This window comes from Notothenia rossii (assembly GCF_949606895.1).
Source record: "Notothenia rossii genome assembly, chromosome: 4".
NCBI lineage: Eukaryota > Metazoa > Chordata > Actinopteri > Perciformes > Nototheniidae > Notothenia > Notothenia rossii.
This window is the reverse complement of record NC_136902.1, coordinates 4,258,170-4,273,169: the sequence shown is the minus strand read 5'-3', so window position 1 is coordinate 4,273,169 and position 15,000 is coordinate 4,258,170. Positions and strand designations below refer to the sequence as shown.

The following is a 15,000-nucleotide window of genomic DNA, read 5'->3' as shown; positions in this document are numbered from 1 at the left end:
AGGAGACATCTGATTGGCTATAGATAGAAAAGATTACAAGTACGAATCGGGTGACCGTCAGGGGAGTCTCAAAAGACCCACACACGAATGCACAGCGACCTGTGCACAGAGAGCGGTTTGTGTTTACAGGTTTTAAACGGAAAACAAATATGTGAGGATCAAAAATACATATGTAAAACTTTTTTCTGTATTTTGATTTTATTTACATGAATATGAAATGGAACACATTTGCGTGTGCATTGAAAAACACAAGTGTGGATCCTTCTGTGTGCATTTGTGTATTATGAGACTGTTCTGAGCCCATAATATTGTGGATTCAGGTTCCGCCGGTAAGGGCAAACTGTTTTTGACCACACACACACACACACACACACACACACACACACACACACACACACACACACACACACACACACACACACACACACACACACACACACACACACACACACACACACACACACACACACACACACACACACACACACAGAGAGCTATGCTAACATACCATTTGGCTGCCTACAGTATTTTTAGAAACATACTTTTATGTATGGTTAATGGAAATAGAAAGCCAAATGCAGACTCTCTAAACTTCTTTACTCAAGTAGAAGTACTGACTAAACTTCTTTACTCAAGTCAAAGTAAAGAGGCTTTGAAATGTACTTCAGTAAAAAGTACCCATAACTAGCAGCTGTTTTAAAGAGTACCTGACCTCCCTTTATATTAATAGAACAATAATGTCATTGTTAGCTAATGAAGTTTTCCATGGTGACCAACGGCAACATGACAACGTTTTCATTGGTCCCTCTTCTTTAGAGAAGACCAGGAAATGATGGATACACGGATCGTGTTCAAATCAATAGGCACGCAATGACTCTAAATAATAATGATCACGCCACCAAACACACATTCAAACTAAAGGAACCAGCCTGTTTGGAAAATGAGAGAAGTAGAAAGTACAGGTATTTGTGTTCAACATGTAAGAGGTAGAAAGTACAGGTATTTGAGTTCAACATGTTAGAAGTAGAAAGTACAGGTATTTGTGTTCAAAATGTAAGAAGTAAAAGTAAAAAGTCGTCAGAAAAGTAAGTAGTGGAGTAAAGTTCTGATACCAGAAACTTAACATTCTTAAGTACTGTAACGAAGTATTTGTACTCCAATACTTTCCTACTTTGACAAGTAGGGTGTAGGGTTCGGTATGGAATTAGGCCCGAGGTAGCTTCAATGTTCTCCTCTCTTAAATGTTTTAAGCCAGTAATTCCACGTGACTTCTCCACGCTTGTTTGCACTATTTTATCTGTTTTATTTGTTTTATGTCTTATATATATATATATATATATATTCATGTTGCTCTGTTGGAGGAGCCTGTGACTAAAGTATGTCATTTCCATTTCTACACTGTAGCTAATGTGCAAATGACAATAAAAGCCTTGAATGTTGATGTTGTTCAGGTTGTAATTCCACTTTTTATCCTCAGTTGTTTCCTCCCCCGCAGAATCTGTTACCCACGGCAACGCCACAGGACGCTCAACAATGGCTTCTAAGAAACCGCTTCTCCCCTTTCTGTCGGCTCTTCACGAACTTCTCAGGTAAACACGGCTCTGAAATACACACCTGGTGCAACACCTGCTCAGAAACTTAAACAAGAAGATGTCCGAACGTAAAACCTTTTTTTTTTTTTTTTTAAATGTATAAGGACACAATTTTCACAGATACAGGAAGAAACTGTTAAATCATAACTGGGTGTTTACGCTTTATTTAATTATTTGGTTTGTAATTTTATCTTTTCTGGATTACCATTTACCTCTTTTATGTATTTGTTTTTTTATTTATTTGTTTATTTATCTGTTTATTTATTTGTTGTTTTTGTTTGTTATTCAATGAAAATGTGTTTCTTTAAGTAAAAAAAAAAAATACATAACTATATATATAATTTTAGTTTTTGGCAGAAGGGGTGGGATTAAATAAGTGTAATTAAGGAGATCATTTTTTTATATATATATATATAATTTAGAGTGAGTAGTATTTGTGCTTATCAATTTGACACTGCTTAAGTTTGTCATTATTATTATTGTTATTTTGTATTATTGTTTTACACATTTGAAATAAATCAAATGCAATTTAATAAGAAGAAATGTATAAAAGTATACAAAAAGTAGGAACATCAGGAGTTCCCCATTTTACTCCGCACTTGGATTAGGACTACTCTATGCTTTGTGTTTCTGTTCTGATTTTATGCAAAGCGTCTCTGATCGTTAGGAAAAGCGCTATAAAAATCCCGTTTATTATTATTACTCTAAAAAATACATCATATACAATTTACGAGTATTTAAAGTGAAGGAGCTGTGCCGAAGTTTTCAAAAATACACAGAGCACATGCAACCTTCACAGTGGTGGGATGGGTATTATGGGATGGGACAAACGTTTTCCATGAAACAGAGATAATGAATGAAGGTTGTGTTCACGTGTGGTTATTATCTGTGAGTGTTTTCTGTTTATTATGAAGTGTTTACATTTTGTTGTGTCTGTTTTTACTTCCTGTCTCTCCCATTTGATTACCTGGATGATTTCACCTGCTACCCTTGAGTTTAGCATCCCCAAGTTTAGACCTATCGGTGTGATCAGTTCTGTATTCAAATACTTTTTGTTGGTATTTGTCACATCCTTGTTTGTCGGGAGAATTCTGCTTTAGGATTTAAACGTTAAATAAAGTTTTTTTTTCATGTTAACTGTTTGTGTCCTGCACCGCTCTCTCTTTCATTACATTACATGTTACTTGCTAGACTCTTTTATCCAAAGCGACTGACATACTCAATACTGTGGAGAATCCCCACTGGAGCACTTTGGGGTGAAGTGTCTCAGGGACACAACGACATGCTGACTGCAGTGGGGTTTGAACCTGTGCTCCCCTGATCCCAACACCAACGCACTACTCCACTGCGCCACACGCCTCCCTTATCCTCCCTCCATATCGTGTTTCGAGGAAGTGTTTTCTTTTCCTAATGGAGTCTCTTGTTTCTTCACCAGGAGCCGACCTGCTGAAGCTGACCAGAGAGGATGTGATCCAGATCTGTGGACCGGCTGATGGGATCCGACTCTTCAACGCTCTGAAGGGACGGTGAGGGTCCTTCATATCCTTCAATATGTACGGGTTGTGTCTGGATCACGAGTCGTGCCTGTGGTCCTGCCGCACGCCCGTCTTACTACTTTTCTTTTTGGGCGGCATCTGGAAGTTTGTTGACATCCACCCGGATCCAATCGTGGTTTTTGAGAACATTCATTCCCCGTTAATCGTGGAGTTTCTTTGGGCGGTTTTTCCTGCAAGGGTCTAAGGACAGAGGGTGTAAAGCCCCTGGAGACTAATGTGTAATTTGTGATATTGGGCTAAATAAATAAACCTTGATTGATTGATTGATTGTTTCCTCTCTGTCTGCAGGGTGGTGCGTCCCAGGCTGACGGTGTACGTCTGTCAGGAGTCTCAGCAGGCCAGAGAGCAGCAGCCCAAACACGAGAACGGAGACGCTGCTGCTAACACTTTCTTTGGTCAGTGGTCTTTAAACATTACATTTAGACGATGCTTTCTCCAGAGCCACTTAAAATAATCCACCGTGAAGGTACAAACTCAGATCAACCTAAGTTTATCTACTTTTAAGTTATATATTGTATTTAGAATGGACTGATGTTCATGCTTGTTATTGGAGAAACATGAGAGGGTTCACTCTAGTATTTAATGAAGTGTTGACAAAATGACGAACGAAAGGAAAGAATATCAGGAGCAATGCACTCGACTGGTGTTTATGGTTCATGCATGTTATTGGAGAAACATGTATAGATTAAACTCTGAGTTCTTGACAAGATGAATGAGATTTGATCAGCTAGGAGACACGTTACAAAATAAAAATAACATTTGACTATTGTCATTGCTCACAACAAAATGCAGGTTATATCCAACCAATTGCACGGAGTAGATCAAGTGCATGAGGTTACAGTATATTTACAGACACTAGTTAACATATTATTACTAAGATTGGCGTTTTTTTTACCCCTTGACCTAATACGGATTTAACTAAAAATATGGAATGTGTGTATGTTCAGTTATTCTGCTCCAATATACCTGGAACAAACACCCAGAAACCTGCAGGTCCGCTGCAACTCTGACTACTTTCAAATCCAGGCTGAAGACTTTTGTTTTTGCCGCTGCTTTTAATTGATATATTACAATTGTGCACATGGTTTAGGAGTCCGGGACCCTAACGGCCCGTCTACACTACAGGCATAAAAAAATCTTGAAGCTGGGCGTTTCTGAAGCTGGGCGATTTTTTGCAAGCAACGCGACCAACAACCAATCACATGAATCTCCCGCCCCCGACATACAAAGCAATAGCAATGTTAAAACGAAGTAAACTGGATATAAACTCTCCAAACAGGCGAACAACCTACCAGTTTCACCCACTGTCTCTGCCACCTCCCTCCATGCCTGGTTCCTCCGGTTTGTATCCCGGTAAATAGTTCCGGTCGTAAAGAACCGGGTGATTTGCTACCGTCATATATCGTTTGGAATATGAGGAAATGAACTGCGGTCTGGCTCTCCCAGCTTGCACGCGGTTTGATTGGCTGCGCTTGCACTGGCGGGATTTGCATAAACGGGATTTGATTGGCTGATGCCGATAGATGCTCGTGATGCTTGCAAAGCCATGCCATGCTCCCCACAATGCAGTTCGGCGAAGATTAAAAATCTTCTACGTCACCCCATTCAAGTGAATGGGCGAAGCGTTGAAAGCATTCTTCGATGCCTGTGTGTGGACGGGCCGTTAGAAGTGTTCAAAACACGTAGGAGTAGGGGACCCTATTGAAGTGTTAAAAATAGAAGTCGGGGACCCTATCGGAAAACAGAAAAACTAAGAATAGGGCAAGAAATGAGTGCAAAGAGCAAAGGATAATATCTTAAACTGCACTGTAACTTTTATTCATGTATTGTTTCTCTTAATGTTTATTTGATTATCTTTGCTTTTAAATGCCATTTTCTGAATGTCTTTCATTTTTGTAAAACACTTTGAATTGCCTTGTGTTGAAAGGTGTTTATATAAATACACTTGCTTTGCATATATGAATTTTGAAGTGCCGGTGTTCAGGTTGTGTTACTTGTGGACAGAGCCAGGCCTTAAGTTGTCAGGCTTTATGCTAAGCTAAGCAGCTGTAGCTCCATATCTATTCCACAGACACCTAACATCAACACTAGAGATGTTACTTTGTAGAAACTCATTGAAATCCTTTCTTTGTACCTTTTTGTTCCTCCTGCAGTATATCACGCTATTTACCTGGAGGAGCTCACTTCCTCGGAGCTGACGGAGAAGATCGCTCAGCTCTTCAACATCTCGCCACGACAAATCAATCAGATCTTCAAACAGGGACCCACCGGCATCCACGTGCTGGTCAGCGACGAGGTAACTAACACCCCCTGTGGATTTACACACAACAACAACAACAGAATATTATCCAATTTTAAGGAAAAGCAATAGAACAATGAGCATTATTTTAAATGCAAAATTGGCTGAGAGAGCAAATATCTTTATTTCATTTTAACCGTTGGCTCTCCGTAACCCCCGTCTATCGTAGATTATCAGGGGGTTTGGTTGAAGATTTTTGTTTGAGACTTTGATGCAACTTTAATAAGTATTTGTCCGTTGTGGACAGAAAAAAAAATATTTGTTTGTTGTTGAATCACTTCCATTTACCAGCCCAAAAACAATGGTAATCTATTGAAAAACGGTTCATATTTGAATGTTTTCCAGACTTTAATTACATTATTTGTGCACCCTGATTGCAGCTGTGATATATTTGACCATGCATGAGATATTTTTGAGCATGATTTGAAAATGAATCTCGTTGATTGTCACATTTTGTGAAATATCTCAGTTATATTAGTTGATGCTTTGATGTATTTGGAATAAAAGAAATCCCTGGTGGTGTGTTCAGGATCAGAATCTAAGTGCACTGAAAATTGTAGTTCTTGGGTTTGGGTAAGATGTCTGTTGTTCCCAAATTTGGATTTTTCTTTGATACAGCAGAATGTTAAAATGCGGTATTGCACATAATGTTAAAAATAAATGAGCAAATGTAGAATATAAACATCTCAAAATAGAAAATAAAAAATAAATGAAAAGTAAAATACATACATGTTGAGAGTGAAAGATACACATCTGTCAATTAAACACCATGAACGGCTAAATTACAGCTAACTCAATGTAAAAGTAGGATCAAATGTCAAAACATCTTTAAAAAAAAATCCCCACTGAAGTTCGGAAAACCCCTCAAAATGTCGTCTTTCTACCCATTTCCTCTTTTAACAGATGATTCAGAACTTCCAGGATGAAGTCTGTTTTGTTCTGGACACCATGAAAGGTATTTGATTTCTATATTTAGAGCTTGATGAGCTTTCTCATTTGCAGGTTTCTATTCATAACGCCCCTTCTTTTTCCTTCCAGATGACTCGAATGACGGTTACCACATCATCCTGAAGTGAAGGCAGGAGCTCTTTAATCCCGAATTAAAGATGAATCCTTCACATTCCTCGACGCTCCTGGATTATATAACGTCTGTGTGCCAGCTCATTGAGTCCTGTTGTGAACCCGAAAATGTATAATACGGGTCCTCGGCACATAGAAACTGCCGGATGCTAACCGGCATATGTTGGACAGTTTGCACAATTAGCATAAGTTGTGTTAATTAGCATATCCAGACAGTAGTTCAAAAAACGACTCGGCTGATTTTGGACCGTTTTTGAGTGGTTTCGGAGGTTATGAGTATGTTGGACCAGTTTTTGAATTTTTTTTGGATCATAAATGGCAGTTTTAACCAGAAAGTGGTCATATTTGTACCTCCGAAAGGACTGATTTGATGAATTTTGGGTCGTCTTTGAGTTTCTAGAAAAGCACTATACAAGTCACATGTATTATTATTATTATTATTATTATTATTATTATTATTATTATTATTATAGGGGACTCATAACTGACATTTTTGATGCTACAAGGGACAGGAATTGATTCAACATCCTCAATGTACCTTAGAAACCACAACAAAATTGTCCAAATCAACCAAGCCATTATTGTTTAGCTATTTAGCAACTTATGCTAATTATGCAAATTGCCCAACATATGCAGGTTAGCATCCGGAAGTTTCTACGTGCTGCGGACCCGTACGGTACATTTCTATCATCAAACTTTGTTGTACTCGACAAGTGCCGGCAAGCAGAAGAATAAGTGGAGGACGCCTCGAGAAAACATCTGAAGCCCCGCCCCCTCCTCACTTGACCTTACTGTCTGACTCCTGAGGCAGTGACTGTGAAGTGATCCCCTCCTCACACTTTCTCCCTTTTTAGCGCTCGCTTTTCTCCTTTTCTTCTCGCTGCTCGTCATGAACGAGGTTAGCGGCACTACAGCTGCTGAAATCAACGTTAGCCGAGCATCTGGCGTGCCAAAGCTGTGCTTCAAACAACAACCAAAATATGGAAAAAAGCAGCAAAAAAACTCTGTTATAGCTGATTTCTGATGCCAGTCTGCAGGAAACATGGTCACACAATCACATAAAGGACTTTAAGGGAAGCTGATGCTAACAAAGAATTTTCTTGGTTTTAACTGTTACTGTGGAGCGGGGAAATACTCTTTCCAGACTCCTAAACACTCATAGGTCCTTGTAATTAGAGTGGAGCGCCCACAGGATCTCCTGGTTATGAACTCTGAATGATGATGAAACACCGTCTGTGTTAGTGATCACCTGCATGTGTTACCTATGGAGTGGTGCAGAGACCCTGAAGGCAGCATCTCCCTGGTTCAGTGGAGTTTTGGATTGTTGCAGTAAATAATCTCTGGGTCAAACAAACGTTTATGATACTAACACGTTTTGTTCCGCAGGATAATTTCCACATATTAACACCACTTAATGATTTCTAGGGATGCTCCGATCGGGAATTTTGGGTCCGGTCGGATCGGGTGGGTTGGGGCTATGGGGATCTTCCATTTAAATTGATGTTTAAAACTCAGTTAATGGGGTTCATTTTTATATTGCTTAAGTTTATAATCGTAACGGATGGACACCAGGATACCTGATGCGCTCCCACGAACAACAACCAACATAATTATTACAATCAAATGAAGTACATTATTCAAGTTTACATTAACTTTGGAGAATAACACGGGAGAAATGAGCGGAAGCCTCTCTCTCTCTCTTTCTCTCTCTCTCTCGCTCTCTCTCTCTCCCCTGACAGCCTGTCAGTATCTCATGCAGCTCGCTGCTGACGCTGATCCAGTAACGAGTGAACCAACAGTGAAGAATAATTATGTATAACTAGTGTAGCTTGTTCCAGAGGTAGATCAAATAGCTAAGTGTGTTAGGTCTAACTCCCAGTGTGTGTTGCTCCGCTCACCGGTCCGTCCCAGCGGGTGGAGCTGCAGGACTTCTGCTTCACACACGTTGCATTCCGCTATTTTAATGTCTTTTTCGGACACCTTAAAATAATGCCAGACTGGTGAAGCCATTTTGACGAGCTTGTTTTGCCGCGCACAGAAAAAGTGTCATGCATTTTACGCCATGTGATCCGCTCTCCTGATCGGCATTTATAGAGATCACCGATTGATCGGCCGAGAGTGAATATCGGCCGATAACGATCGACGGGCCGATCGATCGGAGCATCCCTAATGATTTCTGAAGTAAAAAGCTAATGTTGGGCTATAAAAGAACTACAGCACGGACTCATTCCTGCACCACTCTATCAGCGCTGCAACTAATGATTGTTTTCTGTATCGAATAACCTGCTTTTTATTTACCGATTTCTCTGCAAAAGGTCATAAAACAAAGAAAGAAGTCCGGAATATTCCGTTTATAGTCCGATATGATGAAGAAAAAGCATACAATGATCACATTTGAAATGCTTTAATCAGCAAATGTTTGAATAATATGAATCGATTATCGTATTAATTGTATTAATTGATTTATCTGCTTCCCATCTCTAACGGCTTAATAAGCACAAATCCATTTCATCATGCTGATTTCTGCTCATTTGTAAATAGATCATTAAACTTTCAAGAGGAATCTTTTATTAGAATAATATTTTTAACATTTCTACGTCATCACGCTAGCTTTTGGATGTTTTCCCTTCCAAATATTAATACCTGTGATGGAGCTGCTGAGAACAGTTAGTTTATATTCAGTCCCTTTTTTACTCCAAGTATTGAACGAATAGCACCAATTGTTGGTTATTTGTCTCATCAGCATTATTAAAACACTGACCAATGAACCGCCCGCCATCGCTGTATATTGTTTGAAGGAAAATAAATGTGATTTTTTTTTTTTAAAAACAATATCCTACATTTTCTTGAGCTCTTTTGGAAAAATGCAACGTTTGTTTAAACATGAACGTTTTATTGAGATTTTAAATGGCTTTATGGACAAAATGTAGAAATACATCCTGTGAGAAAAGACAAAAACTCCCTTTTCTTGTAGATCCAAAGGTGGATGGGTTACACACAGCTTTAAAGAGTCCTCTCCTGCTGATGTTCAGGTGTGTATCAGTATGTAGTGTCTCTACTTTAAAGAGTCCTCTCCTGCTGATGTTCAGGTGTATATCAGTATCTAGTGTCTACTTTAAAGAGTCCTCTCCTGCTGATGTTCAGGTGTGTATCAGTATGTAGTGTCTCTACTTTAAAGAGTCCTCTCCTGCTGATGTTCAGGTGTATATCAGTATGTAGTGTCTCTACTTTAAAGAGTCCTCTCCTGCTGATGTTCAGGTGTATTTCAGTATGTAGTTTCTCTATTTTAAAGAGTCCTCTCCTGCTGATGTTCAGATGTATTTCAGTATGTAGTGTCTCTACTTTAAAGAGTCCTCTCCTGCTGATGTTCAGGTGTATATCAGTATGTAGTGTCTCTACTTTAAAGAGTCCTCTCCTGCTGATGTTCAGGTGTATATCAGTATGTAGTGTCTCTACTTTAAAGAGTCCTCTCCTGCTGATGTTCAGGTGTATATCAGTATGTAGTGTCTCTACTTTAAAGAGTCCTCTCCTGCTGATGTTCAGGTGTATATCAGTATGTAGTGTCTCTACTTTAAAGAGTCCTCTCCTGCTGATGTTCAGGTGTATATCAGTATGTAGTGTCTCTAAAGAGTCCTCTCCTGCTGATGTTCAGGTGTATATCAGTATGTAGTGTCTCTACTTTAAAGAGTCCTCTCCTGCTGATGTTCAGGTGTATATCAGTATGTAGTGTCTCTACTTTAAAGAGTCCTCTCCTGCTGATGTTCAGGTGTATATCAGTATGTAGTGTCTCTACTTTAAAGAGTCCTCTCCTGCTGATGTTCAGGTGTATATCAGTATGTAGTGTCTCTACTTTAAAGAGTCCTCTCCTGCTGATGTTCAGGTGTATATCAGGATGTTTATTTTTGATGGACAGATTTGAGGGCTCACCTGCAGTAACGTTGCCATGGAAACTGTCTAAGACTAATAATAATAACGTTAAAAACAGTAACTCAGATTTAGTTGGGTTTTTATTAATATCGTTTATGTCACCATGCTGTCTCAATCTAAACGTTTATTTTTTGCACAACGTGAACAAAGAAGAAAGAAAGGAGAGAAAAAAACTACATTTCCCAGCATGCTCTGGCGCAAGGCATGCCGGTGACGTCACAGTAAGTATATATACGTCTACAGGGAAGAATTTCTTCCTCCATTGTTACATAGAGACGGGGAGCCGGGGCGGAACAGGAGCACCTGAAGGCGTCTTCTTTTCTTCTTCTTCTTCTCGTCTCTACATCTGCACTATTTTTCACACCAAAGAAACAGAAATGATTTAAAAGAAAGCAACCACAATCTGCCAAGGAGACAGAAGTAAGCTCCGCCCGAAGCCGCCCCGGTGAGGAGGACTAACGAACCCCTAGTGGATTTCTTTCTTACATTAGACACATAAAGATTACTATTATATCCTCCTGCTGCTCAGACAATGTTCCTGAACGCACCTCAGCTGTTTTTGTGACGCTGTCCTGCAAACAGCTGCAGCATTTCAATGCAGAGTGACACAGATCTCTGGAGCTGTGCAGAACAATGAGCATGGAGCACAAGTAGCCTATACAGTCAGACTCACACACACACACATATTAAAACACACATTACAGGCTGCAGAAAGCTTCTCTCAGGGCGGAGGGAGGTGGATGTTCTGCTGGAGAAACATTGGAACAAGGGTCCCTGCTTCTGCCCCAGGTAAGAGGGTTTAGTGTTTCATTAACCGGTATTTCATTGTGTGTGTGTGTGTGTGTCTGTGTGTGTGTTACGGCTGTCACACTGATACTATCCTCCCCCAACAGGCAGATCCTACATACATTGCACACAGTTGAACAAATAACCCCTCCTCTGTGTCCCTGAAGGTAAATACATGAGGTCACTTTGTGTGTTACACCCAGCTGCTAACAGGAAGTCTGATTGTATTCACAGGATCAGAATTTGTCTTCCCTATTTCTGTGAGTCCCCAGGTGGCTCACATCCATCATGCTTTAAGCACACTAACATCTGTATTACACATGTGCAGCCTCTCCAGGTGTGTTTAATTGGTTACGTAGGAAGACAATCCACATTCAATCTGATTTGGAGCAGCCCGTGTGATGAATATCGTGTTAATGAATCATCTGGTGTGGTACATGTCCATCCCAGCGCCTAAAAGTCCAAGGTGATGATGGCCTTATGTCCAAAGATATACATTTTTCTCCAGATTTGAGAGGCTGAGAACAACGTTTTCTGTCATAAATGCATAATAAATGACTTGAAGCGGGGTACACGGGAAATCCACATTTAAAGTCCATTTGTGTGCTACTTTCAGGGATTTTGCTCAGTTCAGCTAACAATTATTCACTTCATTAATCATTTGGTGTAATACATGTTCACCCCAGCTCCTCAAAGTCCCAGGTGATGCATTACATGTTGTAAAATGTGGAAACATAATCACTTTAATATGATATCAAACAGGGAAAAGAGACAATTCTTCACATTTGAGGAGCTTAAAACTCGATTTTTTTTTTTTTACATGAATGCGTGAAAATCCTCATTGAAACTGATTTGGCGCGGTCCATGTTGCGATTACTTACCTTAATGATTTGGTGTACTAAGTGTCCTAAAATGTGTAAGGATAATGACTTTATTAGGATATAAAAGAGAGAAAAGCAGCAAATCTCCAGATTCAAGAGGCTGGAAACCGCATTTTCTGACATGAATGAATGAATGAATGAAGAATGACCCAAACTAGGTTCAGTCCATCTAATGAATATATTATGAATTAAGCATTGGTGTAGTACATGTCCATCCTAGCTCCTAAAAGTCCAAGATGATGTCTTAAAATGTCCAAAGATGCGCACAATATGATATTAAACACAGAAAACGCACCAATTCTTCATCTGAGAGGCTAATAACTGCCCTTTTTGACATTTATGAACGAAAAAGGACTTAAATTAGGTTAAAGGGATGAATTAAAACAGAAGTTGTGTGCTACTGTCAGTGATTCTGCACCGTCCAACTAAGGATTATTTTCTAAACGACTCATTTAGTTCATCCCAGTTTGGGAAAGATAAGATAAGAATTTATTTATCCCGAAGGAAATTGTTGTGCCAGATTAACAAAATACTATAAACACAATAAACACAGCAGCAAAAAGAGCAATTAAACATCCACAGACAACATGAAACGTAGAAACTTAGAAAGTCACACAATCAATGCAATTATTATTAGCAGTATTTAGTAGTTATAGTGCAAAAAAATTAAAACGTAGTGGCAGTTACGTAATTGCACGTTATCATAGCATTATTAATAATACTAATAATAATGATATAATATAATATTGCACATAGTTCTATATATATAGCAGCGAGTGTACATAGTGTTGGTGTGGAAGTTCTCAGTGCCCTTTACTTAGGGGTGAAGAGTTAAAGAGTTTGATTGCCACTGGGAGGACAGACCTCCTGTGGCGCTGTGTGGTGGTTATGGGTGGTCTCAGTCTGTGGCTGAAAGTGCTCCGGTAGGAAACCAGTGTGGCGTGCAGGGGGTGAGACCCGTTGTCCAGAATGCTGAGAAGTTTCCTCAGCATTCTCCCCTCCGACACCACTGCCAACGACTCCTGATCCACTCCCAGGACAGAGCCTGCTCTCCTGATGAGCTTGTTGAGTCTGTTGGCATCAGCTGTCTTCACCCCGCTGCCCCAACACACTACAGCAAAGAAGATCACACTGGAGACCACCGAGTCATGAAACATCTGCAACATAATGCTGCAGACGTTAAAGGACCTGAGGGAATACAGGCGACTCTGGCCTTTCTTATATAGGGCCTCAGTGTTTTTACTCCAGTCCAGTTGATTGTCTATGTGGACGCCCGGGAAAGGCCAGATATATTCACTGTATCGTGCTATCATACAGAGAAACAAACATCCTTAATGAATAGGCTTAAAACTGCATTTTCCAACATTAATGCGTGGACAAAATACTTGGCTATTATTTATGTATTGCCTAATTGTCACATCTCTACTTCAAGTTCATCCTGCTTTAAGTATACCAACACCTTAAGTGAACATCAGTAAGTGTTGTTAGCCTCTGCAGGTGTTACATCCGGTTAAACCCTCATTGCAAAGAGGGAACATCGAATCTGAATGCATGTGCTGCTTTGAACTCTTATTTGCAAACACAAACAGATATCTGCAACATCTCACTGCACAGGTGCATTCATTCAATACTTCCACACTCCTGGCTCATCCTTTAACGTTCAATTTGAGTCTTTTATGACCAAACAAATCCCCTCTACATGTCTGCAGCAGTGGTTTATTATTCACTCTAGGATCTTTCCTCATGACATATTTTTAGCTCCAGTTACACTGTACGTTGTTTTACATACGTGACTTATTATAGGTCATATTTAAGGCTAGATTTTCCCTTAGATACCGTTAAAATATCTCGTATACAGATCAAGCTGCAGTGTGTGTCCGTCAGCAGCATGTGACGTGTTAACCCAGTTCAAATGTGCACCATGAGTCAAATAATAATTACCTTTTTAAAAAGTAAGTCATTCATCTGCAGAACATACATTGTGTGTGTGTGTGTGTGTGTGTGTGTGTGTGTGTGTGTGTGTGTGTGTGTGTGTGTGTGTGTGTGTGTGTGTGTGTGTGTGTGTGTGTGTGTGTGTGTGTGTGTGTGTGTGTGTGTGTGTGTGTGTGTGTGTGTGTGTGTGTGTGTGTGTGTGTGTGTGTGTGTGTGTGTGTGTGTGTGTGTGTGTGTGTGTGTCAGCAGGTTGAAGTTATTTTACTGTGAGTCAAAAGGTTTTTACCGAACAGACGACATGACAGAGAACCTGAAGGAAAGGGGGATTTGTTCATCTTGGGAGGAATACGCAGATGAATGCGATGCGCCCTGATTGGCTTGTGGGAATAGAGATTAAGTTGATAGGTGGATCTGATTGGAGGGGAGAGAGTAGTGAGATGGAAATATGTGAATGACAGGATATAGAGACGGTCTTCCTGGTTGAACTTGAGCTGAGCTTCATATAAATCAGATTATTCCCACTTTATTCAATCACTCTGTGTCTGTGCATACATGTAACCATTATCAGTGTGAAGCGGGAAATATTTATTTAACTGTATGTTCCATTTTGCACAAAAGCTCCTAATTAAATTCCTAATTTATCAAGTATTTAATAAACATAAAAAGAGGCTTTAGCATTTGCTTATTACATAAAGACAATTTATTAATATAATGAACAGAAAGCATGTTATATCAAAAATCGTAATCTAGATATTAAATTACTTAATTAATTATATCCTGTGCGGAAGGGCCTCTGGAGCAGCATCTCGCCCGTGAGACCCACCTCACCCGTGAGGCCCACCTCGCCCGTGAGACCCTCCTGCCCTATTAACTTTTTTTTTGTACTAATCGTTCAATATATAACAAAAATGTGTCTATTACAATATTTGCAGGGGTTCAGTAGTTCT

At 39.7% G+C, this 15,000-nt stretch overlaps 1 protein-coding gene and 1 long non-coding RNA gene across 3 annotated transcripts in view; one reads left to right on the top strand and one right to left on the bottom strand.

Annotated features, from left to right (window-relative positions):
- tfcp2 (transcription factor CP2) overlaps positions 1 to 9,348 on the top strand; it is a 24,895-nt gene extending 15,547 nt beyond the window's left edge. The window contains exons 11-16 of one of the 2 annotated variants that reach the window (XM_079679072.1): positions 1,496 to 1,589; positions 3,028 to 3,118; positions 3,437 to 3,543; positions 5,302 to 5,444; positions 6,351 to 6,402; positions 6,486 to 9,348. In XM_079679072.1, coding sequence (XP_079535198.1) covers positions 1,496 to 1,589; positions 3,028 to 3,118; positions 3,437 to 3,543; positions 5,302 to 5,444; positions 6,351 to 6,402; positions 6,486 to 6,523 — 525 coding nt within the window. In that variant the 3' untranslated portion in view covers positions 6,524 to 9,348. Of the gene's footprint in view, positions 1 to 1,477; positions 1,590 to 3,027; positions 3,119 to 3,436; positions 3,544 to 5,301; positions 5,445 to 6,350; positions 6,403 to 6,485 lie in introns of both variants that reach the window. The other variant, XM_079679071.1, reaches the window with a different exon arrangement.
- Positions 1 to 15,000, bottom strand: part of LOC307035473 — a 296,952-nt gene that overhangs the window by 91,791 nt on the left and 190,161 nt on the right. The window lies entirely within an intron of this gene.